Genomic DNA, 25,513 nt, shown 5'->3' with positions numbered 1-25,513 from the left:
GTTTGTGTGCATGTGTGCACGTTTTTTGTTGAAATCATGGGGTCCTTTAGAGCCGTTCATTTAAAGAAGAATGCAATGCAATTTAATTCTGCCTTAAAGATTTGTCTCAAAAGGTCAACTGAGAATTTAGTAGGTTCAAGTGTACTTTTTCTATACATTTATTTTTTCAACATTGTTTATTATTTTGCAACAAAACGTATTATTTCTTATATTATTTTGTGAAAAACTTAAATTTGTGGACATGACAGATAGACCTTGTTAATTCTCAGTTGAGGGAAAGTTAAAGAAATGCACCACACCTAGTCACCTGAATAAAATACATAAAGAGCGCCCGTGTCTTACTGTAAGAGTCTGTAAAGGAAGTCTGTTGATTGACTAGAGAAGGAAAGACTTCCGCTGTGGATATTGCCCTCCTTGACCTGGAACCAGGTGTCTGGCCATCACAAGAAAAATTACTTTTGTAAAGTTGCTAAGCACTTTTTAAATGTTTGTTTTCAACAACCTGAATGTACTAACTCAGATATCTTTGACTACACTGCATAACCTGTAGGTGTCTCAGTCACCTTGAGATTGGAGTGTGTGTACAGGAGTAAGTGCAAGAGGCTTGTGTGGACGCATGAATTAAAGCTTGCCTAGGGGGAGCAACAGGAACGAAAAGGCCACGGGGTTTATGAAGTCAGTCCTTTATCCTGCCCCACACAGATTAACCTGTGCTGCCCCTCACCGCTCCAGCTCCACTCCAAGCGACACCAAGCACTGCTCCAAACCCTGGATTTGCCTGATCCTGGGGACCTCTAATCAGCTGTTTGAATAAGACCTCCTCATTATGAGAGGCGGCGGAACAACTCCTTAGGACACATTGGGGTAGATGAAAGAAGTGCCGATGGCACTGGGGCCCACTTATTGGACGCGCACGTGTCGAGCCGAGGCTGTTATGTTTGTGCAAACTCCCCCTGGAGCAGTTTCAGGTGGCACTCTGGGTCTGTTAGTGAACTACCGTTCTTGTTTGATCATTTTTATATGCAAGCAGGGCAAACCTGTTAGTATTTTCATATGCTGATCATGCATGTAAATCATGGAAATCTGTTATCTGCATAGTTCAACGGGTCACTGGACCTGGAGCTTTCTGTCCAATAGATATAAGATTTTACAAGAAAATGTCCAACAGGGTGTGTGTGTTTCTTCAGCATTCCTCTAACACAGATCCACGGTAAAAAAAAAAAAAAAATCCTGGGGCTAGAGGTTTGGAGGGTTGTTTTTTGACCAGCCACCTTTTGGTTTGCCTCCCTGCACTTAGGGAGAAGTCTGTGTAAAGGAACTGTAGAGGCAGACAGGGAGAGAGGGAGAGAGACAGAGAGGGGGTGTGGGAGGGAGAGGGAGAAAGAGCTAGCATAAGTGTGTCTTTGTAGGGGAAGAGTGGAGGGGGTGTGTGTGAGGCCGAGTGCTGTGCTCCTCTAAACCGCAGCAGTCATCTCTGCAGTGTGTCTTGCCAGCTCAGGCCTGGGAACCCCCAGAGGAAGCCAGGTCAAATGGGAGGGCTTTAAATCCCTTGCCTCCCCCCACTGCTTGCCTTCTGCTCTGGCCAAGAGCTTACCCCGACTCAAACCCGAAAACACCCCCTGCACCCCTTAACAGTCCCTCTTGAACGAGCCTCGGCAGGAGCTGCCAGCTTGCCAATCAGTCAAATGCAGACAATTTTGTTCTTCCCATCTCGTGGTGTGCTGTGTGCATTCAAGCCCCTTTAACAACAGTCTGAACCCAGCCAGCATGTGTCGACAGCGTGCACTTATGAGGCTTTTTGTGTGTTTGTTTACGTGTGTGCTTGATCTGTTGATGTAAGGCTGTGTGTATGTGTGCCTTTGAGCATGTGTGTGGGCATGTATATGAGGTATGTGTGTGTGTGTGTGTGTCTGACTACTTGTATGCTGTTGTGAGCATGTGTATATAGTCTATGTTTACATGAATCTCAGCACAGCCTTATGTTACACTGAACAAGCCCACAGGGGAAGAGGGGAGGGGAGTTAAAGCCTCCTTTGGCCATGTGTTGCTGTGTGTGTGTGTGTGTGTGTGTGTGTGTGTGTGTGTGTGTGTGTGTGTGTGTGTGTGTGTGTAAATGTGAGCACTTGTTTAGCTTACACCAGAGTTGAGCATAGTGGGATTCAAATGATGTGATACTTAAAGTGTGAGTAGCATGTAGGCTTGATGGACCGCAGATGAAAGGCGGTCCCTTGCTGTTTCTAGACCTGCCTCTGCAGGCTTCTAATTTGACTGCAGACCTGTTCTGCACTGTTTTACCCAGTAAGAGGAGAAGGTGGCCCTCACTTTGAACAGCAACATTTGCATTCCCCAGCAGCATTTTGCTACTGTTGTATGACTGGTCTTGGACAATCAAAACCTTCCCCATGCGGAAGAAAAAAATCAATTCTTAAATGTTGCCTGTAGCCTTCACTTGGCAGCTGAACCCTGATATGCATTTCAGGGATCTGTTTTCTTTTCGAAGCATTGTCAGTGGCAGTGTAGTGAATTTTTTTAGAGTGTGTTTGAGTGGGCTGTGCAGACCCCCCTGTGGGGGCCCTATGCTCACTACCCCCAGCAGCAGCAGGAGCAGGATACAGCAGCAGCAGAGCGAGTCAGTGAGGAGGGAGGGGCCACAGGGCTAGGGTTGGGGCTGGGGAGGGGCCAGCCGTGGGCGAGTGACAGGCAGAGCATAGGAGGGGGCGGGTTCTTCCTGGTGAGAGCTGCTGCAGTGTGCGCTGGTGCTATCAGTGTGCCAGAGACCTGCAGTGGGTGAGGGACAGCTGTGGCCTTGGCTACTGCAGAGAACTGGCAGAAAATGACCCAACTGAGGAAAACTACTCTACCGAGAAGGACACATTTCACACACAATGGTGAGTGAGGAGCAAGCCGGAGCCTGGTGGAAATTTAGGAAAGTAGTCTGTTTAGGGTGGTGTGTGTATGTGTGTGTGTGTGTGTGTGTGTGTGTGTGTGTGTGTGTGTGTGTGTGTGTGTGTGTGTGTGTGTGTGTGAGGGGGAGAGAGAGTGTGTGTGGCATTAGGTGCTAATGGTTTTACCTTACCGGTACACGGGGGAAGGGCGATATATGGGGGAGGGAGGTGCTTCTATCTGAGTTGCTTTAGTTAACAATCTGTGGTGAAACCAACTGAGCAGAGAGGTGTGGATACTAAAGTGCTGTACAACAGTAAAACATAAAGTAAAAAGTTGAATTAAGAGTAAGTGTTGCAGGTGTTTGTCCTGTGCTCTCAATGTCTGATTGTAGTGAATTATGTGTGTATGTTTTGATGTGTGTGTGTGTGTGTGGTTGTGTGTGTGTGTATGATGTGTTTAGGTGTGTGTGTGTCAGTGTGTGTGCGTTTATATAGTGTATCTGCAGAATCTTGATTGGGTGTCCTTGAGTAAGGTAAAACCCTGACTCAGGCAATCTGTTCAGTGATTTCATTGCTTGTGCCCTAGAGAACTGTGTGTATACTGTATGTTAGGATATTTTTACTGGAAGACTCAAATACGTGTGGGTCTGTGTGCTTGTGTAATCTGATTCCTGTCCTCACCGATGTCCAAGCATGTAGACTAATAGGTCAGCTGTGCATAGGTGTAAGGTATTAAAATTCCCTAATTGAACAAGTGACTTGAATGGTTGAGATCCAGTAGAGGAGGTAGGAAAGCAAGAGAGAGTTTTCATGGCATGGAGGAGTCAGATGGTCTTCCCTTTCTCCCCAGAGTGATAGCGATTGCTCCCTTGAGCAGGAGAAAAGCAGAGAGGATATTAAACTCTGCACAAGAAAGAGAGAAACACAGGCAGGCTTATCACTGGGGAACTTGCTCCCTCACATGTGTGGATTCAATTTAGACATCCTCTGTGTTTGGGTTAGCAGACCCAGAGCAGGAGCTCGGGTTCAAACTGGTCCTGGAAGGAAAGGAAGAGAGAAAGAGAGAGAGAGAGACAAAAGAAGTGATGTTCACTCCTGGTGTTTTAAAGGTCTTAAAAATTGTGCATTAACACGTGCATTCATTAAGTCTCCTGCGGAGGGAGTGATGGAGAAGCCCCTGTTTCTGCTGAAGGGCCTCAGGAAGTCCCTGAGCTCCGGCCCACTGATCCACGTCTTCTTATAGAGTGAGTGGATCTGAGGAAGGTAACTGAAAACAAATGCTGCAGAACAGCCCCAGAAGGTTCTCAGTTTCACCTCGTTACAGTCCTGCTACTCATGACATAAGCATCTTTAAGTAGTTGCCTTTTGTTCACAGCTACGTTTTTTTCTTCTTCTCTCTTTTCTTCCTTTTCTTCCGACTCTGCTTTTTGGAGAAGGTAGATTGGCTTTGGTCCTATGGTGGATTTGAGTCTTGCTACCCCAGAGGACTATCCTATTTTGCAAAAGGTCGTGGGGTTATCTGGTAGTCCTTTGCTTGATTTGTTGTTCTTCCTGCGGGGCAGCCCTGGCAGTGTTTGATGCCTGTGTTTACTCATTGGGCAAAGGGATAAGAGCTTTCAGCTCATCTGGCTCTCCTCTGAAAGGGCCCGGCGATCTTCCCACAGGTCAGTCGGGGAACGTTACATTTTAACTTTTCAAAGGATGGACCACTTGTTTCGCCGAAGCTTTTCAATAGCGCTGAGTGCATTAGTTGTACGTATCGGCCATTCCCTCAAGCTGTGATCAGACCATGAAGGACCCCATTAGTAACCTTGCTCTAACATCAAAAGATACTCTATCTGATGACTGACTATCCAAATATAATGGCAAACATCCTGTCCTGAGTGTGTGTATGTACCTGTGTGTGTGTGTGTGTGTGTGTGTGTGTGTGTGTGTGTGTGTGTGTGTGTGTGTGTGTGTGTGTGTGTGTGTGTGTGTGTGTGTGTGTGTGTGTGTTAGGGCTGGGCGATATGACGATATATATCGTGAGGACGATAGAAACGTGTCTATCGTGACCTTTCTCCTCTATCGTTTCTATCGTGATAAACTTATTTTTTCACTATTACAGCTAATATACATTTTAATATAATTTCACATCCTAATATAACATTTTGCTTTTCTTATTATGCAAACTCTAAGTTTATACAACTGTAAAAAAAAAGAATATTAAGATACATTTTAGAGAACGTGGTTTTGCGACACGACACCGCTTTACATTACGCTGCTTTGCATCATACGCTTGCGACATGATTGACGGTGAGAGCCCGCGAAATTTAATTCTGGTTTTTTAAAAAAATGAATAATGGACGCGCTGCAGGAAGGTGTAACTGTTACCACAGCCGCTGTTATACAATTGGGCATCGACACCCATTGCTAATGACAGCGTCATTACTTTATTGCAGCAGTGAAAATCAAGACATTATAGACGTGCAAATGCTGGGGTGGCCCATTCAAATCAACGGAACTTTTTTGAACATTTTGGAGAGCCGTATAATACGAGTATAATACAAGTGTAGCCATTTATTAGCAGATTCTGTTCCATTTTTCTCAATGATGGTCAAATAGTTGTAGTTTAAGATGCACTATTTCGTTAGTTTAGATTTCTTTTCAGTATTTCAAAAGTGAAGGAGCTGTGGGAGCACAAGAACAGTGAGCATCTAGCAGCGATTATCATAGACATAGCATATGTGTATATGTCTTTGGCGTTTATAGCTTAACTATCTAGATTCTAAGTAGCATGGAGGTTTTTTTTGGTACTCCACGTAGATCATAAACCCTTGAAGATAAAAATGAAATTGGTTGGGAAATGTAAACGCTAATATGCTTTTTATCCAGATAAAACGCAGCTCCATCGTTTACTTGCGTTTGTTTACAGGACCATCTTCACTGTTGCACCAACGGGCTGAAGCGGTCAATGGGGCGTATGTGTAATGGCCAACTTCTTAATTTTCTTATTTTTATACGTGGCCATATAAGAAAATGTTTTTCTCATCATTATTGCTATAGCATATGAACAAACATTGAAAAGAAAGTTTTTTAATTAAATTAAACTTGATTTATCTTCTGAAAGTAGGCCTACATTAAAGAACCACTAAAAGTCACAAGCACTGGACTAAATGTCATGCACTTTGTTTTAATCTTACTATTTAAAGATTCAATGGAAACGTTCAGTACAATCTGCGTAATTGTGGTACAGGTCGTGATGGATCACACTTTTAAGTACACCCCTATCCAGTAAAGCAAGAGGGCATATCGTGATATATATCGCTATCGTGATATAAAATAATCCATATCGTGATATATGTTTTTTTCCATATCGCCCAGCCCTAGTGTGTGTGTGTGTGTGTGTGTGTGTGTGTTTGTGTGTGATGACTGCAGTGCTGTTTTCACTCTCAGCAACATGAGCACATCTCAGTGCTGGAGCAGCACTGGTCTAGCAGCACACTGCTGTTTATTTAGCTGATGTAGAGGAATGCGCCTCATGCCAGCAGCCAGATCAGACCTGTGAAAAAATGTTTGTGTATAAAACCGTGATTGCCATTAAACACGGAGCTCAAGCTGCTCTGTGGCCCGGAGCTTTGGTGCGTTGTAAACAGCGCTGTCATCTCAGTGTTTCTGTCCAGAAAGACTGATGTTACCCGTGTCATGCCATGAATGCGAAAAGTTTTCCAGCACAACTTAGAGTCAAATCAAGCTTCTCGTTCCTGGCATTGCTTGGTGATGTATTGCGAAGGTGTTCAGCGGACAAAATGTGAATGGCCAGCTGCATGCAGGGGGCCAATTTAGCCATGTCCCCTCTGCAGTCATTCCTTACCCTCTGACCCCAGGGGGCCATGCTACCATCTGCAGCAGGAATGCTGAGCTACCAATCTGCACTCTCTGACGTAACGGTTCCTCTTATATGACCCCCATAAAGATAAGAGGCAGATGAGCTCTAAGCACATATCATTTTTTTTTTACAGATGGAAATGGCATGAAAAACCTGGGAGTGGTGGTATGAGAGAAGCTGTAAATGGAAACGTGTCACTTCAACTTTTTCCGAAATCTGTAGAAATCAAAAGAGCATTCTTTCTGAGCCCCCTGCATCTGTCAGTCTTAAACTGACATGCATAGCAAAGTCAAGACATGTGGTCTGAAAGAGATGAGTGGAAGGCCAAAGAGGGAAAGGGAGTTCCCCAAATCAGCCGTGACGTGGTCGGGGACAGTGATCGATCACCTGAGCTTCTGTGCCGGGTAGGCATGAAGATATGATTTAAGAGTGGAGATCACATTGAGTACTCCCCATTTTTACTGACACGCACACTCCCAAACAGAAGCACAAATGCTAAGGTGCTGTGTATGCAGTGAGAGTCACACGACGGGTGGTGTCTATGAGGTTAAAGAGCTGAGCTTCAGCTTCAGCTTTCATTTGAGGGTGTTCAAATTATGGTGCCTGAACAGCGTGGCCTTTTATGCATCTAAGAAATATGTCTTGTGTGCTTATGCAGTGGATTGTTTGTTGTCCCTGTTGTATAAAGGAGATGTATTCTTCTTCTTTATTCGTGCCATATTTAGCAGCGCCAGCTTGCTAACAGGATAACACACTAACTCACTAACCCACTTTTGCCCTGTTAGTCCTTCGTGTTAGCCTTGCTATAAAAGTGCCTTTCCTGGTATTATAAACAGCAGGTAGGACTGAATACAGCTACTCATGAATAAACACAATCCTACCGGATAGGCTTGTGAGCTCAAGGAAATGGAATTCTCCATTTGTTCAGTGGATGGCTTTAGAACATTTGCCATTTGGGACAGAGGGCAGAGACTGTGAGGGAGTAATAGACAAAACGAAAAAAGGTCATGAACTTAAAAGGTTATTACCAATATGTGACAGATATAGTAATCTCAGGTTATTAATTATCTTCTGCACCATGTATAGTTACATGTGGCATTTCTCTCTTCGTCTTTGCAGTTTCAGTGTTGGGTGGCAGAAAAGTGAGCCCGTCTATATCTGTATGCTTATGTGTCAACAGTTCATTTTCAATGGACTTCCTGAAACAGAGATAGTCGATAGTCACACCCTTGTGTAGCTGTAAAGTCTACTGTTTCAGACTATTCCCTGTTGGTACATTACTCTCTCTGGCCTATTTTTAGAGGTGAAAGGGTCATGTCTGTTGTCTGGAAGATAACAATGTGCTGAGAACTCTCTCCAGAAAGACTACAGATAACAGGTAGGGGAAGTTAATCGAAAGTTAAAAGTAAATATTTTTTTAAATACCTTACTTGCTGTGCTCCAGGGGAATGACACTGCACTCAGTGTATGCTATCTGATATTGCCAGAAAGCTTACAACTCTTGAGACAGGTTTCACATATTTCCCAACAGATAGCAGGGCAAGTAGGGTGTTAATCTCATGTGCAGGATATTGCAAAGTCCTGTGTGGCTGCTCATCTCAAAAACAACAGGGAGCTCTCTGGTAACCACCGCAGCCTGGTCGCGTGGCTAGCCCTGGAAAACTCCAGCTGTGAGAGGTGATGAAGCCTATCACGAGCGAGCTAGGACTCTGACGATGTTTAGAAACAGGCAGGCCAAAGCCCATGCCGGACCCCCCACATGTAGGCGGTCTCCTCCTTTGTGACCTTATTTTGTCATATCCTGCTGAGTTCAACTCCAATACAGCCCAGACACAGTGGACTTTTCATTTCTTGGAGACACTGTTTTCAATAGTCCAGACATGGAGCCAATCCATCACTGGAAGAGGGCCAAATGTCAGAACTTTTTGAACAGCACAAACCCGCTTATGTGAAGGCTTTGATCTACCAGGGGTTATGCACTTGTGTTTGATTGAAGAGAAAGGTTTGAGATTGGAGTCTTAGGAGGCTTTGGTAGATACATCTATCAGCCTCAGTTCTGTTGAATGGTTTGGATTATGATTAGCATATCATTTTCAGGGAACACTCAATGCTGGAGGGCCCTTCAATCCTCATCCCTGTGGTTTAATGAGACTCTCATTAAGTGTTATCAACTTGCTTAAACCGAGCAACATGGCATCCTTTTGTGGGAGGTAGGCCTCCAACATCTTGGTGGATGACTCGTAACAGTTAATTATTCCACTTCCCCTGTGCCTTGTTCTCGTGTGAAAAGACACTCCTGAGAAACATTCTGCTAAAGGCCATATGATCTCTGTGGTTGTGATGTGCCCTGTTTTCTTGATGAAAGACTGAATTATTTTATCTGAGGTCTTTATTGTTAGAACTTGTAGTCATATGTTGTTTGAAAAAAACTAGTTTTGTGCTGTTTTCTGTAGAAAGGCTGCCTCAGAGAGGCACATAATGGCTTGCTTCGATGCCCCAATCCATGTCTTACCGAAGGTCAAACTGGCCCGGGGGCAAGCTTGGCGGTGGCCTTCGTGAGAAAAGCCTCCTGCTTTTGTCTCTGCAGAGTCAGGCGGGTGTGCGCAGGCAGTCAGCGGTAAGAGGCTGCGGAGGAGGGCTTCATCATCAGCTCCAGCATGAAGGAGCCAACCCAGCAGCAGGAAGCCCTCTTAATGGCTGCCCCTGCTCCGGGGGTGTTTGGGGAATTAAGCATGTGAAATGCCACTGGACTGAGAGGAACAAAGACAAATGAGGGTTTGTTCAGATGAAAATCACCAATGTTTTTGTGAGGACTTTCCCCAGAATGGGCAACTTGTGTTGTCTTCAAAATGATATTACATCTGCGGAGTGAGTTGTTGAGAGGACCTCAGGGCTGACTCTCATCAGCCCCTATCTGGTGTTTGGTATCAGTGAACCAAAACAAACCACGAGGAGGTGAGCAGTTCCCTCGTGAATTCCTTCCTCTGGGTTTTGATTTGATTGCGCTGACAGCTGAAGTGTTCTTTCATGCCCAATTCTTCTCAACCTGATTCACTCGTGGAATTTTTCGGACGTGTTTCACAACTTTGGCTCTGCTACAGTTATTGCCACATTAGAAGCTAGTCATACATCCAAATTGGATGATACCGTATTAAGTTGAGGCGATGCAGTGATTATAAGATCACAATTGGGATATAAAAAAGAAAACCTTTTCAAAATGCATGCAGTCATGCTATTGCATGCTTCAGTGAAAACAGTTAATCTCCACAGTTCTTTGCCTGTTCCTGCTCTTTTGACTACAAGAATGACAACAACCTTTGTCATAACAGCGGCAGGCTGTATGTGGGCGTGATGTTCAGGTGCATTTGTGATGAACGTCAACTGGAAAATTAGAAGTTAGCTGCTGTTATTACATGTTCTGAACCTTTCCCCTAAATACATTTTTTTTAAGTATCTCTGGGAATTATATTTTTGGGAAAATTCTATATCGAAACATCATTTGTCAAGTAAGCCTTTTTGACTTGATAAAATATTTCCTGAATAAGTTGTTTTTTTGACCCCCTCGCTATATTTAACAGAAAGAATGATTTTCCAGGTGGGATTGACCTCGCTAGCAGGAAGGGCAACAGCCAGTGTGTTGGTGGAAACGTGGCAGCTGTTTGATTTAAAGGCACAGATCCTGTGAGGTGTGAGAGGGTCAGCATCTGCCTCACCCCACAGGAAGTGTGTCAGATGCAAGATGGACACCCATCCAGGGTCTTTTCCTCATATCGGGTCGGCATCAGCTTGTGTTGATTAACGTTTGGTTTGAAGGCCTTTTGCTGCTCATGTGTTATTTTGCCAACTGTCCCAGAAACCTCCTGCTGCCCTCCCCCACCCCACCCCCACCCCCAGCCTCTCCCAAATGAACAGCAGAGACAGAATTTCCAACCCGCTGTCCTCTGTGGCACACTCTACCCTTTGTACAATGGCGAATCACTATTGTTCCGAAAAACAACTGGCAATATTCTATCTCTTTCATCTCCCTCTCCTCAACTCCCCCTTGGCTTCTTTCTTTCTCTTGCTCTCTGCCTGATGGACAGCTGGCTGGTTCTGTCTTGTGTTGGGGTTAAAGGGCATGTCTCCAGTGGTCTACCCCCAAAGCAGCTTGTTGAGGTGGGTAACTGTGGGGTGTGTTTTTTTGTGTGCGCATGTGTGTCTCTTGTTACCTCCCAACTGTTGGCGATCAACATTTTTTTAGCCATAGGCAAGTTGCTGTAATAGCCTTGTAAACATGCAAAAGGTCTGATTGATGTTAAGGCCATGTCAGTTGTAGGACTCGACCGCCAGTCTGTACGGAACAGAAGGATCATGCAACAAAGTAGGTCTTGTTGAATTATGGTTTGTCTCTGGATCTAACAGATTGGCATTTGTGATGTGGAGATTCTTTCGTCTTGAGCCAAACAATGCCATAGTATTTATTTGTTCCCCCACACTCTTTGTTTGCTGTGCTTTCAAGTGCTTTTGAGGTTTAGTAGTAGACCCACATCCCTCTTTCATACACCCATCCTCCCGCCCACATACACCAACATACACACACACACCATTTTGAATAAACCTGTTTACAGGGGGAGGTCCCTGAGGGATAGGCTGCTATTGATTATTCATTGAACTGAGAGTAACCTGGAGAGGGGGGATTGGTTAAGTAATCTAATAGTGTTTTGGCTGTGGCACAGGCTGCTTGGTGAAGCAGCTTGTGCTTAGTTAGGCATCTCTCCCATGCATTAGCTCCCCCAGTATTATCAATGCAGAGAGGCTGTCTGTCACACACACTTAAAAGCTGACCCTAAAAAAAGTTCTCATTTGCCAAGGTTCTGTGAAAAGAACCCGGGTTTCTCTAAATGCATTTCAAGATTCTGTGAGCCAGACAGAGTTTGAGAGAGGGGAAAGACTTTTGAGGTCTGAGAGAGACACCAGACTCTTCTCATAGGCTCATTTGCCTACGTGTTTACCCTGTAGGCATGGATACAGAAGTACAGGATAATGCCCGCGATGGACACTGCCCAGATTTTTCTAAACCGTCTTGCAGAAATGCATGACAAAGAGATTGGGCTGTGTGGTTATAACAGCTCGGGAGAATACTAAGCAGTCTGACTCAGATTCCGTCCGAATCCCACTTTTTCCCTTCCAAATGTCTCTCCGCAAAGCCTGCATACTAGTGTGCTGTGTTGGTCTGATGGGGTTTCAAAATTAGGTCTAAACTCATGTGAAGGTGTCCACAGTAGAGGAAATTGTGTCAGTACCTCTGAAAATGTAATGGAGGAATGTTGTATATTTGACTTTGGTTGCTGAGTATGTTTGCCTTCACACATTTTAGCAGGGGGAAGTGCATATTGATCCCCTTTCCTTCCTGTGCAATTATCTAAAATGCCCAAGTCTGACCACACATGGGTTCTGATCATAAAACCTCAAAAGGTGTGGGGGGGGGGGGTTTGTTCGCTCAAAAACATACACGATGCACATCAGTGTGATCCCTTTAACGAACTACACGTTGATTGTGCATGGTGACCAGTGAGTGAGAGTGATGGCAAGGGGAGGACAGGTTTATATGACTGCTGGTCCCATGATGGAGAGACACCAGGCACGGTCTGGCCTGCCAGAGACAGAGAGAGAGACAGGGGTTTGAATTAAGACCTAATGATCAGATGCATTATTCAGAATATCTCAGTGCCCTGGGTGGGCTTAGAGAGCTAAGCTCCCTCCGACAGGGGCCCTGGCGTGATGGACGCTTATTTGGCACTTCACTCGACATAGCAGGGGAGAGGGAGCAGGGCCGGATTTCATGATGGAATCCTCTCTGATTTCCAGACTTTATTTTACCCCTCTGGAGCAGAGAACTGGAATCTCATTTAGCTTAGATCTGCTCAGTCCAGTCCTTTTCCTCTCTCAGTTGAAAGACCTGCAGTAAACAGTGGGTTACGTAGATCAGGACTTAAATTAACATTAATTAATTTTTTTTTAAACACAAAAAAACTAAAAACTAAATGTAGTTAATGGATGCAGATGGACACATTTTTTCCCTTTGGTGGCCCCAAATGGCCACTTTTGCTGAAAAGACTGATAGGGATCAAGATAGGAACCGGATGAGCCAAATGAGTGTGTGTTACTGATGGGTGTAGATGTGCATCAGTGTTCTGCATGGGAACAGTAGATAGCGAGGAGGGGTCAGCACTGCATTAGTCTAATTAAAATGTGCTGAAAGCCTCAACTTCCAAAGCAAGCCTAGTCTTACATCTGGGGAGACACAGATTGTCTTTCTCTCTCTCCCTATCTGTCTTTCACCTTATTATTCCCCAACACACACACACACACACACACACACACACAGATAAAGATATATATACGTATATGTACACAGACTACACTGAGAACTTAGACACCTGTAGGTTCTTCTTGCTATCTTTTCTTGCTTTTGTTCCCTGCAGGTCTTGGGCCGGGCGGATGTGGTGGAGTAGCACGCTGCTGTTATCTGCCCCTGTACCTCAGTCAGTCTGGGAACTGATCACTGTATGCCCGCACTCAGCCCAGCCATCTGAAATAATAAAACACAGACACACACGCAGTTTCAGCCCAGGAGCACAGTCCTCCTCAATGGAGGACAACGGCTTCCTCCTATTAGTCCAAAATAAACATTCGCCATTGCGCTGCACAGCACAAGCTGATTCTAATTATCTTATGTCTATTTAACTTCATCTACCATTAACTTTTCAGTGGTTCCATGGTTAATTGCTAACCTGTGTGTGTTTGTGCGTGTGTGTGTAGTGCATGTGCACAGTATGCGCCTAGCCGATATTGATGGAGTTCTGCATACACAAGATAATGCTGGTTCATTGTTCTCTTCGAACGGTCACACGGTTGGCCTTATCTGACACTGTTGCGTCTGCATTTGTCTGGCAGTCTCTTTTTGCCCGCTCTCTCTCTCTCTCTCTCTCTCTCTCTCTCTCTCTCTCTCTCTCTCTCTCTCTCTCTCTCTCTGCCTCTCACACTGATGGCCACTGCTTGTATGGGATATTTCCTCTTGCAGAGTGGACAGGAGTGAAAATCCCAGGATCACTGGTGGAAAGCCTTCCATAGCCTTTCATAAAATATACCCCTAATTCCATTTCCTGTGTCGAAGCATTTTTTTGTCTTCAGATGCACCCCAAAATTAAAATATTTAAAGCAAAGCAAAGAGCAGCTGTGCCTCTTATCGCTGCATTCCCACCCGTATGATAAATACACAGTCCTTACCCATGGTTCTCTTCTCACAGCAGTCAGCACTTTCTAGCACAGCCAGCTCGGGGCCTCGAGCTGACATCCAGTCCTCCCTCGCCTTGTTTCCCAGTCTGGTTGCCTGTGTCCACATCTTTTTTTGGGGGGTGGGGTGGGGTGTGGGGGCTAGTGGTGGTATAAGATTTAATGTCACAGTTCCTAAGTTAGACAGCCGTTCTACTTACATGAATGTTTGTTGTCATGGCGTCTGCTGTTCAGAGGAGATGATGAGTCACATGAAAGTGACATGTGTGTGGACCATTAATAAAGGCTGGCTTACTATAGGATAAATTATGTGTGTGGCAGTTGTGGTGAGGGAGGCAGAGAGTGTGTTTGTGGGTGTGTGTGTGTGAGTGTGTGTATGTATAGAGGGGGGTTGTGGGGTGGTAACACTGAGCCAGGATCTGTGTTCAGACAGCTGAACCTGTCATTGGGTTACAAGTGTGTCCCATGGGAACCCCCTTTTTAGGGTAAAGACTAACCCAGAGCCAGGCTGTCTGTCCTGTCTGATTCAGAGAGAGAAGGATAGAGACAGAGGACAAGACTGCTAGAAAAGTGAGATAGATGGGGAGAGTGTTGAGAAGGGGGATAAAAATCAAAGGAAGGAAGGAGGAAGCATTTATCCGTAGAGAGGAAGAGAAAGACGAGGAAAAGCTGCCAAGAGACGAGAGCGTCCACGGCAAGATCCAGCGGCCTGGGTTTTATGGCTTGTGAGCGGCACTGATATATTTAGCCTAGTCTGGCCTGTTTCTCTTTGGCCAACAGGAGTCACGTTTCAATCGGAGGGTTTGTGTTTAACAGCACCTTGGGGTGCCATGACCAATTAACAGCAGCCATCTGCTTTCAGTTCTGTCTGTTGGGATTGAAAGAGGTAAAGCACTTGGCATTCATGAAATCATGGGCCTTCCTTTGATAGTATGTATACGTCTCTGTGTGTAGTGCTCTCCTCATTATTCAACTACTCTCTGGAGAAGAGTATGAGTTGGTTCTCCAGGCATCACAGCGAGGATCATATTGTGATGTCATATTGTGATATATTCGGTGTGGATTGTGCTGAATTTGAGCTCTTATGCTTTGTTTTGTTGTTTTTGTCCACGCAGGACTCTGAGTCTCTGGATAGCTGCATCCAGGGCACCCTGTCGGTGCTGTACCCCCCCTTCGAGGCCACCGCTGCCACGGTACTCTGCCAGGTGTTTGACGTTGTGGAGACAACGTACCGTGGCGACGGCTTGAGATACCTCGTCGATTTCCTGGTCCCGGCAAAACGCATCCTCCAGAGTATTCAGCAGGATGCCTGTGTGAGTGCCTACATTCCTCTCCCTCTCCCTCTCCCTCTCCTTCTCCCACCCTTCACTGCTCCCGCTTCCACTCTCTCTCTATTGTGGTTTGTTCCCTGTGAGTAATACTCCCAGTGGTGATTCACCGTCAATGAAACATGGCTTCCAGCAGGAATACACCCTCCCTCACCTCTGCCATATCTTGTCAGCGACCCTGTCTCTTTAGTCACCATTAGTCACTTCAGTGAATCTCTTCATCTCCAAGGTGAACAGCACCCAACCCAACCCTCTCCTCTCATTTTTTTTTCCCAGGGCCAAGCTCTTGCCTGAGCATGCCCTGCTTCAGCCCGGCATTGCTCTTTCGTTTGTCATGTTTAGTTAGGTGAACTGGCTTCCCCTGCATCTGTCATTAGTCATAGGGGTGTTGCCAGATGCAAGTCAAACAAAAGCTAGGAGCTACAGAAAGCCACCAAGCCACCCCCCACTCCCTTTGTTTTGGTTATCTGAGACGTCGGTTAAAGAAAGTAAACAAAATACTTTTTTCAAATGCCTTATCAGAGTCACGTGCAACCTGGCCACTGCCATGTTGTACTTCAGTAGCGGCTCCCCCAGTTTCAACACCTCATCATCACACATCCATGTCTGCTAGCTATTTATACTCCCACTCGACCTCTTGGATGGTTTTGCTCTGCAGTTGTTGTATAGGAGCTTGAGGCGAGTTTACACCTGGTCTGCTGCTTGTAGCGCTTGGCGTTCTCTGCATTTAAAGACGACAAAAGCTGACCCCCCTCTAGCCCCCCTCCCACTAGATGCTGTGCTGTTTTTTAATGGATCCTAAAGCAAGCCCTTAAAGGGCACCTTGGAGAGGCCTGTTGTTTCCCATGTCCTGTCAGAAAAAGGGGCTGTCAGCGGCTGCCTTTATCAGACTGCAGAGAATTCCCTGTGTGACACCCTATCTACTGTGGTTGGGCCTCCTTCATTGGCCCTAGGTGTCACCTTATGTGCACTGGGAGGATTTGAAGGTTGAATAGACTTAGATGAGTTCATTCAGACGGTGGAGAGAAATGTTTTTTGAAATGCACATACAATTGTAGCGTAGAGTTCTCACCGTTACCTAGAAAGCGCTTCTCTCCTTATTTATCAGGCCAGCTCTCGTGAACAACACGCCTGCATCAAAGGACAGTGGAAACGGTAGGAGTGAGAGGCCGCTTTTTTTTTTCTCGCCCCCACTGTCATCGCTATCTTGCTGCGTGCAGTTCCCTAAAACTGCTTATTTTTACAAGAAACCTTAGAGAGAGAGAGAGATCGAATGGATTCACTGACCCTGCTAGATCAAACTGATTGCAGCCAGGATGGGGGCGAGCATACGTTTACCTCTTTCGCTTTTGTTCATCGCACAAGATCAAGAAGAGGGAAATGTGCACACAAAGGAAACGTCTGTGGGTAACCCATTTTTTTTTTGCCCTTCATAGTCAGACACATTTAGGAAGTAGAGCAGTCTTGAGGAGCAGGTTTGGAAAAAGAGGGAGGTGGGGGTTGGCAGGCAGGCAGGCAGGGAGGGAGGGAGGGAGGGCCGGCGGGCGGGCGGCTGGGATTTGTTCCGGAGTGCGCTTGAGCTGAAAGGCAACCTCAGAGCGGAAATCACTTGACACAGGGTTTGTTTACACGTCCCTCCTTTCTGGTGTCAGCGTGCGTGAGGCCAGGCCGTCTCTGTGAGTTTAGCCTCTAGCACTGTGGGAAAGCAGTCCAGCTCGGCACCTGAGGTCAGGAGAGTGCCTCCACTCAGCCTCCCCACTACCAGCAGGCCTCACTCAGGGTGGGGGTTTGGTGGGCCAGTGGTGTGGCGGTGGTTAGCCGGGTTAGCGGGTAGTAATGGGAACCAGAGGCTTTGCGTGGCTGAATAAAGAGCCCTTTCACCCTCTCCCTCGTATGGTAGCGCTATACCATCCAAGGCCAGTGGCCTCCCTCCTCCCCATGAACTATTTCAGGGACTGGCATTTCTAAGGAAACGGGTCATTTTTAGCTGACCCTGAGTCAGGCCTCTCACAGACGATTTAATTTCATCGTCAAGTCTCTTCTTAGGACTTATTTGCATCATGTTCCACAGCAGGACAATGTTACACTGAGAGCAGCGAGTGCCAGGGTGAGAGTAGCGGAAGAGGAGAGGAGCCTATTTTTGCTGTTTACCACGCTGCTAAAGGAAACAGAAGTTCTGGAGACTGTAGGAACAGGTCAAGCTGTGCAGAGAATCTCCCCTCTTTGACTTGAGTGAAAAGAGGGAGACAGCTCCCTAAGAGTGCCCTACTGGAACAGATTTGGTATAAAGGATTCTATTGTACATTGTCACACAATGCTCAGCTGAAAATATCCACATCACTGTTATATGTGCCTCTGAATGCTTTTCCCATCATCAGAACTCTTTCGGTTTCCTGTGATCTTTAAATCTAGTTACTCACTGTAATGTATAAATTGGATGCCATCCTAGAAGCACGTTAAACATGGCTTTGTCTTAGTCTTTGATTAAACCCTTATTGCATTACCCACTCCTGACAGCCTAGTCTGCTCTCAGAGGACATATGATATCGGTGAGCATTGCGACTGGCCTAGTCTCACGCTTCACGTCTTCTGCACGGCAGCCTTTTATTGTGTAAATCCCATTCAAAAAGAAGAAAAAGCATGTTATGGTTACAGTTACACTTCATTACGACTCAGTCACAGCAACAGCTAGGAATGTGAGACATACATTTGAACTAGGGATGGGCATGATTAATCGACGATCGATTAATTGATCATTAAGAATTTCGTCGATGTCATCATTTTTTCATCGATAAAACGAATGCATGTTCTGTTGCATAGTGTGAGTCTTGAAGGAATGCAATGGATTTCGCTATGTGGCCGCAATTAAAAATGTTACCAAACAAGGGGCAATGTTTGAAAAAACGCCACAGGCTTACTCTGCGAGTTTCCGTGTCTTTCAAAAGTAAACATTGCTTATGAGTGAAGAGGTCACGGCGAAGTGTAGCGTGGGACTATTTCGATTAAAAAAAAAAAAATACTTAGTTCATTGACAACACTGCGAAGCTGTGTAAGTACAACTCGGCCACAACTCAAATGATGTACCACTTGAACGCACATCCGACCCTGGTTAGTGACAGTACACAACTAAGAAAGTATTAAACATTTGGAACCAACCATATTTATCAGCACTGTTGGAAATAGCTTGCCATTATACCAGCCTCCATCACTAAGCTTACCGTGGCTAAGTTAGCATCCCTACCTAACCTAGGTTTGCTGGCGAACTTGGCTTGAAGGATTCCAAAAGGTAGCCAAGCTAGCTAACTGGTTGTTTTAAAAACGTGTGCTTTAACAGTTAGTTACTAGTTTTCAATACCTTCCAGGGTTATTGTTTCTGGTTAGAAAACCGGGGAATGACATAGCTTGAAATTGGCACTGGTCAAGAATCATCTTAAAAGTTGACGTTTACTATCAGCTGTTATTCTAATCACCTGGACTTGTAGGTTTAGGGCTTAACTATTAATATTCTCTTTACCGGTGAATTGAATGGCTTGTCGATGATACTGTTACTGGTTGTATTAATGGAGCTTTGTTAATTAGCCTAATTCATTGTTAGGTAGGCTAACCGAGTAAGTTGTGTTTATGAGCACCAGCTTCTATAGCTTTCGGCGCCGCTGATTAAGAGTACAGCAGCGCATATTTTTCAAGTGTAACCATTAAACGGATCCGGTTTAACTGCCACAAGAGTTGTCAATCTTGTAATAAAGGTCTCATTGAGGAACACGCTGTGTTTGATCTTTTTTCACTGCATTTTAGTATAGCCTATAAATAGTGCATTTTTGATATATTTTTTTTAATGATTAATCGAAAATCGATCGTTAATTCTCCCGACGATCGATTAAGACAATTTAATCGAATGCCCATCCCTAATTTGAACACATTTACAGTGTGTTGTTTTTATCAGTAGACCATTTTAGTCACAGTGCTTTTATTTGTGTCTCCCTCCCATACAGTTCCCCTACTGTGGATTCCTGTTCCGTCACGAAGGCTGGCCCCTCTGTGTTCATGAGAAGGTCATAATCCAGCTCTCATCCCTGGACCAACGCGTGCTGCAGCCTGGAGACTTCTATTTGCAGGTTGCGCCCACCCCGAAGAGCAGCCCGCGCATTGCTGTCAAGTGTCTGGCCGTGAACGGGCAGTATGTGGAGGAGCTGGAGGTGCCTGAGCTAGCCTACACCTCCATCTTCACCATGGCCTGGCTGAACTCCATCAACCAGGAGCGGACAGGCACTGCCCGCCTGCAGCACTGCCTCCTCGCAGCCGACAGCGACATCTTCCGGGTGCCGTGGGAGGACGTGGTACACCCCGAGTTCATCAGAAGACCCAAGGTTGCCGCCGAATTGCCTGCGGTGGCCAAGAGCAGGGAGAGAGATGGGGAAGGCCTGGATGGGGGGGAGGACGAGGAGAGGGACACTGTGTCGGAGCAGGGAAACAAACCTGCGGAGACAAACAAAGCGCTTTTGATTGACACTTCAATGACCCAACAGGACAGTGGTCGGAGCAATGAGGTTAAGCTCCTCCCTGCCATGGCGCCCTCAAAGAGGGACAGCATGGAGAAGGGCTCTGCGGACGACTCGGAGGGCGAGTACGTGGAGCTGGCCGAGATCACACTTCCGCGTTTCTCCCCTCAGAAAGGCTCGCTAACCCAGTCTATAAGCATGAACTACAGAAACCTACACAAACCAAGGACTATGGAGCACTCGCCACCCAAGGCTAAGCCTCTGGAAACCCCACTCAGAAACAGCGCTTGCTCCCAGACCATGGTGTGCACCATGCTCATAGAGCAGAACTTGAACGACTGTTTTCCCCCAGTGATTTTGACCCCAACCACTCCCGCAGAATCAGACACTCCCACCCCCGCTGAATCAGCTAACGAGCCAAAGTCGGATGGATCTGGAACGAGATCCGTCAGCCTGGAAGGTACCTCTTCCGCCAATAATGCCACACACGTGCCTGAGTGTGAGTGCTCTGTGTCTGAACAGCCAGGTTGCAATGACTCAGCACCATCTGAATCTCTCATTTTCAATTGCAAACTAGAAGCTATCTCTGACAGTGCAGATTCACCTCAGGAAGATCAGGTTGTCCCTGAAGGGCTTGAGGTAGCTATCGAGGTCAAAACATGTCAGGAGGGGCCCTCACTTGACCAGGATAGCAGTTGTGGTAAAGAATCTGAAAGCAGTTTTGAGAAAGGCGAGATGGACAATTCCCGGAAAGATCCGGAACCTGTCCCAGTCACTGAGTCACTCCAGAAGCAGACAGGCGAGCCAGAGGATAGAGTTGAGGGTCAAACCAAAACAGGCACACTGAATGAGCAGGTTAACTCTCCTGTCAAGCCTGTCGCTCCTCCAGGAGACAGTGGCTCCCTTAGAGACAGCAGTCCCACTTCAGGAGGCCCTGAGGGGGAGCGAGTGGAGAGTGTAGGCTGTGCCCCCATTGCCCCTGCTGCCCCAGCTCAGGATCAGGTTACAGCTAGCCAGCAGGGTCAGGAGAAGATAGAGCCAGCTAAGGTAGACTTGGAAGAGAGGGAGACGACATGTGCAGGAGAAGGGAAGAAGCAGGTGGAGGAGGGAGATGGTGGTGTGGATGAGAAGGAGGAGATGACACAAACAGCTTTGGTGGACCCGGCAACCACGTCTGGTGCCATCACTGCAGAGGCACCATCCAAGGTGGTTCAAGAGGAGGTTACCCCTTCTGAGAGAGTAGGTGAAGAGGATGAGCTAGGAAAATGCTGCCAGGAAGAGGATAAAGAGAAGGAGGGGAGGGTGGAGGAGGAGGAGGATAAAGATGAGGGTGTGAAAGAGGAGAAAGATGAGGGTGTGAAAGAGGAAAAAGAAGTGGAGAAAATAGTTGGAGGTGAGATAGGTGAACAGCACTGTGTGACTCAGAACTCAGAAACATCTCAGACAGATTGCACTGTGAATGAGGAGAGTGCAGTCGTGGGAAGTGTCCCAGACTGTAAGCAGGAGGCTTCAGAAAACTGCAACTCTGAGTCTGAGGCCAATATACAAGCTAGAGCCTCACACAGCACTGCCCCACACACTGATGGACACACACATACAGCCGAGACACCAGCAGCTGCAGAAGAGGAGCAGGAATCTGGAGTGGAGGCTGTGGAGGCCAAGGAGAAGGAGAAGCAGGAGGAGGGGAAAGTAGAGGAGTCGAGTGAGGAGTCTGCCCAGGCTCCTACTGTAAATGGCTCCTGTGGGGTGCCGGATCAAGAAGCAACAGGGGAACCCCAGCATTTGCCAGGTAGACCTGAGTCCTCCGTCCAGGAGGGAATGCTCTTGTCTTTCCACCTTGCCCTGTAACTGCACTAAGACCCTTTTCATTTTTCACTCCCTTACTTCTCCCTTCTTCACTGGAGACTTGCTGAAATGAAAACACAATCCTGTTTATTTTCCCCTCTGTTGAATGATCTACATTCTTTTCTCCTCCTCTTTTACCTCCTAGTTCACCAGCTCCTCTCCTCTTAAGTGATGTTGTTAAAACACTTAATCACTCATTCATAACTTCATCCTTGAATCCTCCCATTTCATTCCAGATTCTGTTCCTTTCGCCTCCTTTTAACCCTGCTCTAGTTTCATGATGTCATGCCATCATATTCATGAAATGTCTCTCTGGTGGTGTAGTTTCCAGAATTCCTTCACCCTTAATTTTCATCAATTTCTATAGTTATAAGTTGTTATAAACACAGTGTCGGCTACATGTGTTTTTGTCGTTCAGTGCGAATGTTTGGTTTATTTGTTTGTGTTTGTTTTCTCCCTGGAAGTCTTGTTTGCAGTTGTTTTTGTGTGTTACCCATATGTATTTTTTGTGTCATGTGTTATGTGAAGGTGTTTTGCATAGCACGGCTCAGTCTTCACTAACCTGTTATGACACAGGTGTCATATATAAGGTCAGAAGGCACGGTGATGATGATGGATAGGTGTAGGTTTCATCATTTTTGTGTAAGGTCATCTATTTCCATACACAGCCTACCGTAGAGCCATGGGATAGCTTGCTGTGTAGGGATGGTGCAAACGAACGTGAGATGGTAGAAACAGCCACTGTAGTTTGTTTGTGTCAGTTTGTTGTCAGGGTTACTTGATCTAAGGCACCTTATTTCAGGTGGGTAGTTGTGGCGCGCTGAGCACTCTTAACCACTGGTTATTGTTTCCAGCTGTATTGCAGGCACCATTGTTAAACCCATCTTTCATCTGTGTCATCTGGTGTTATACAAGCTAAAGCGTATGACACTTGTTAACCACTTACCATGAAGCAGTAAACGTAAGAGATTTTTAAGAACACTGTTTTGGACAGCGTGTTGTCTCATGATCTCATCACAAGACTCATCTGAAAAGCCATCTATATGTTTGTTAATATGAGGATGTGTTATTCGCCAAAAGCACAGCTCAATGTTACCAGAGACTGGTTAAATGAGCTACCACCACTGCTTTTCTGAAAATTCCCCATGGTCTTATATCTGGAAACAGACTTTTAAGGTCTCTAATTTATATCCCCCCTCTGTGTTAGAAGTGGGGCCTATAATGACAATACAGTCTGCGATTATGGCTATGATGGGCCTGGCAGATGTAGAAATCAGTATACGGTAACACGGATCAGGTTGAGCTTTTCCATAGTAAAACAAAAACGCTCCATGGCTGTGTCATGTTGCTCGCACACCAGCACACAGAACACTGGCACAGGTCCTCATCACATGTGATCTAAATGGCAGACATAACACACATATGCATTCTCACGTATTTTGGTTATCCCTCTGTCTCTCATTCTTGCCCCCTGGCTCCCTCTCTCTGTCTCTACTCTCCATATCTCTCTCTATCTCTCTCCTCTCTATCTCTCCCACTTAAACACGCACATACACCCTTCCACCCAGTCCACTCAAGCCTATTCATATAGCATTATATCAGTATAAATATAGCAGTATGGGTCCTCGTACGGTCCATCCACCTGCCTATAGAGAGAGTGGAGGCAGGCTGGAGAGGTCCTCTACCCTGCCAGTGCTCCTCACAGCTAGGTGAATGTCTCCCCGTGATTGGCTGCTGAGGCTCTCTCTGGCATTCTGGTGGTGGGAGGCCCTAGGGGCTACATCCAGCATAAGAAACTGCTGGTATCGTTTGCTCTGTCAAAACATAACAGTCTGCGGGCGTCACTGAAGGGGGGAAAAACTACTGTCTGCAAAGGCAGAACCTGAGAGCGGCTGCAGGGGGTAGAGGGTATAATGGAGTCCTATTTGTCAAATTTACTGATACTTTATCTTCAGGAGGAATAACATTCCTTCTGGTTTGCACACCCCATCACCAAGCCCCCCTGCCTCGAAACCTCACTTCGAGCATTTTAACTCAAATCCTCCTTGAAAAATGGCGATCTCAGCAGGATTATGTATTAGGTTGATATATTCCTGTTTGTCTTTGTCCTTGTGCAAGCTGTTTTATGGCCGTACGACAGTATTCGGAATTTTGCTCATCTGCTTTTGATCTCAGAGAACCACTCTTCTCCCACCCTGCTATTCCCTGTGCTTTCCGGACAGCACTGTTGATCTCCGTATCACCCCGCTCCGGTGTGCTGTCAGGCCTCACTGACCTAGCCTTTTGGAGGTCCAGTGCTCTGCGCCTGGAATGTTCTAGATTATTACTTGTAAGATGTCTACAAGTGTGTGTGTGTGTGTGTGTGTGTGTGTGTGTGTGTCTGTGCTTCACCGTGCTCTGGTACAGGATCTGCAGACCCCTGGACTTAGCTGGACCTCTCGCTGTGCTTCATAGGGAGGATTTGTAGATTTGTTGGGGAATGTAGACCTGCTGTCTCGTGCTCTGCTTTCATTCCAGTGTAGGTAATGTGCTGTGTTGTGTTTCGTACAATGATTATTGCTCTGCTGCCAAACAAAGACAATTTGTTGTAGATCCATCAAAGCATAATGACACTGGCTTGAGCCAATTAGTCAACTTACTCACACCAGTGATCAAACCAATTAAGCACAAAATGACTAATGACCAGTTAAGTGCATAGGCTTGTTCTGTGGGATTTTGGTCGTTAAAAGGACAATGGAGAAAAGCATCTGCCTGAATATCTAACAAAGACTTCCCTCGCTGTCGGCCAAGACACATGTGGCTTCTGACCTGTTGTTGCAGGTCATTTAGTTGGATAATCCATTGAAGATTGCTGGCCCCATAATTGACTGGATATGTGGGCCAGATATCCCTTACATGTATTTGTACATCTTTTTAAAGCCCTGTATCTTAAAGAGGATTAGAGTTTTGAAAATGTATTGTAACTTTTTTTTAATTTTCCTGAGTAAGTATGGACAAGATATGTGTGGGGTTGTTATTATTTATTTATTTTTCTTTCTATGTTTTCTCTTCTTGGGCCACTCACGCTCCATTCCTGTCTTCATAGCCTCCAACCCAACAGAAGAGCAGGCCAGTCATAAGAAGCCAGTCAGTGAAATGAGCCTTAACCAGCAGGATCCTCCAGTTCCCCTACCCGCAGCCTCCCTGAAGAGCCAGCCTGTGCTAACCGAGGCCCACAACATCAACCCAGATGTGCTGAGCTCAGGAGTACTCTGCCTGCCTGGTGGGTACACCTGGGACCTCTGTATTTCTTCTTTTCTTTTTTGACATGTTCACTTATTTTTAGTGAGTGTTTCTATGCTGCTGTAGGTATTGTGGAGAATATTCAGTAGTTCAGTTTCAGTCGTTTTACATTTCTTTTCTTGTCACAACCAACTTTGTTTTACAATGAAAGCATTTACCATTTGGCCTGTGGCAAACCATTACACCTTTGTCTTTGCAAGTTCCATTTTTCTGCAGACAGCTAAGTAAAAAAGCAACCACTGTTTATGTTTGCTGGTTTGAGTTACAGATCTATGTAGACGGTAAGCCAGGCTGAGTATAATTTTATCATCTATCATCACAACAGGCACTAGAGATAAATCTGGGCATGCTTTGGTGACTGTGACGACCAGGAATACGATTTGGTTAAACCCAAACTGCAACAGTAGTGAGCTTGTGCGGATTATGGTGTACTTCTACACCATCCTCAGGTAATGCAGGCCCCTTTGGAACCGTTTTAAGTCCCTGATCCTTTTCTTAACGTGCCCATTTTTATGCAATTTTGTTCTTTGC

At 45.9% G+C, this 25,513-nt stretch overlaps 1 protein-coding gene across 4 annotated transcripts in view; it reads left to right on the top strand.

The window, feature by feature from the left end:
* The first annotated feature begins 2,771 nt into the window (after positions 1-2,771).
* Positions 2,772-25,513, top strand: part of plekhg4 (pleckstrin homology domain containing, family G (with RhoGef domain) member 4) — a 59,077-nt gene continuing 36,335 nt past the window's right edge. For 3 of the 4 annotated variants that reach the window (XM_080843853.1, XM_080843852.1, XM_080843851.1), the window contains exons 1-5: positions 2,772-2,888; positions 15,144-15,341; positions 19,349-21,644; positions 24,786-24,962; positions 25,308-25,431. In XM_080843853.1, coding sequence (XP_080699979.1) covers positions 2,886-2,888; positions 15,144-15,341; positions 19,349-21,644; positions 24,786-24,962; positions 25,308-25,431 — 2,798 coding nt within the window. In that variant the 5' untranslated portion in view covers positions 2,772-2,885. The remainder of the gene's footprint in view (positions 2,889-15,143; positions 15,342-19,348; positions 21,645-24,785; positions 24,963-25,307; positions 25,432-25,513) is intronic. The other variant, XM_080843854.1, reaches the window with a different exon arrangement.

This window comes from Sprattus sprattus, assembly GCF_963457725.1.
Source record: "Sprattus sprattus genome assembly, chromosome: 8".
Taxonomy (NCBI): Eukaryota; Metazoa; Chordata; class Actinopteri; order Clupeiformes; family Clupeidae; genus Sprattus; species Sprattus sprattus.
The sequence above is the reverse complement of the archived record's forward strand: the minus strand, read 5'-3'. Positions and strand labels throughout refer to the sequence as shown.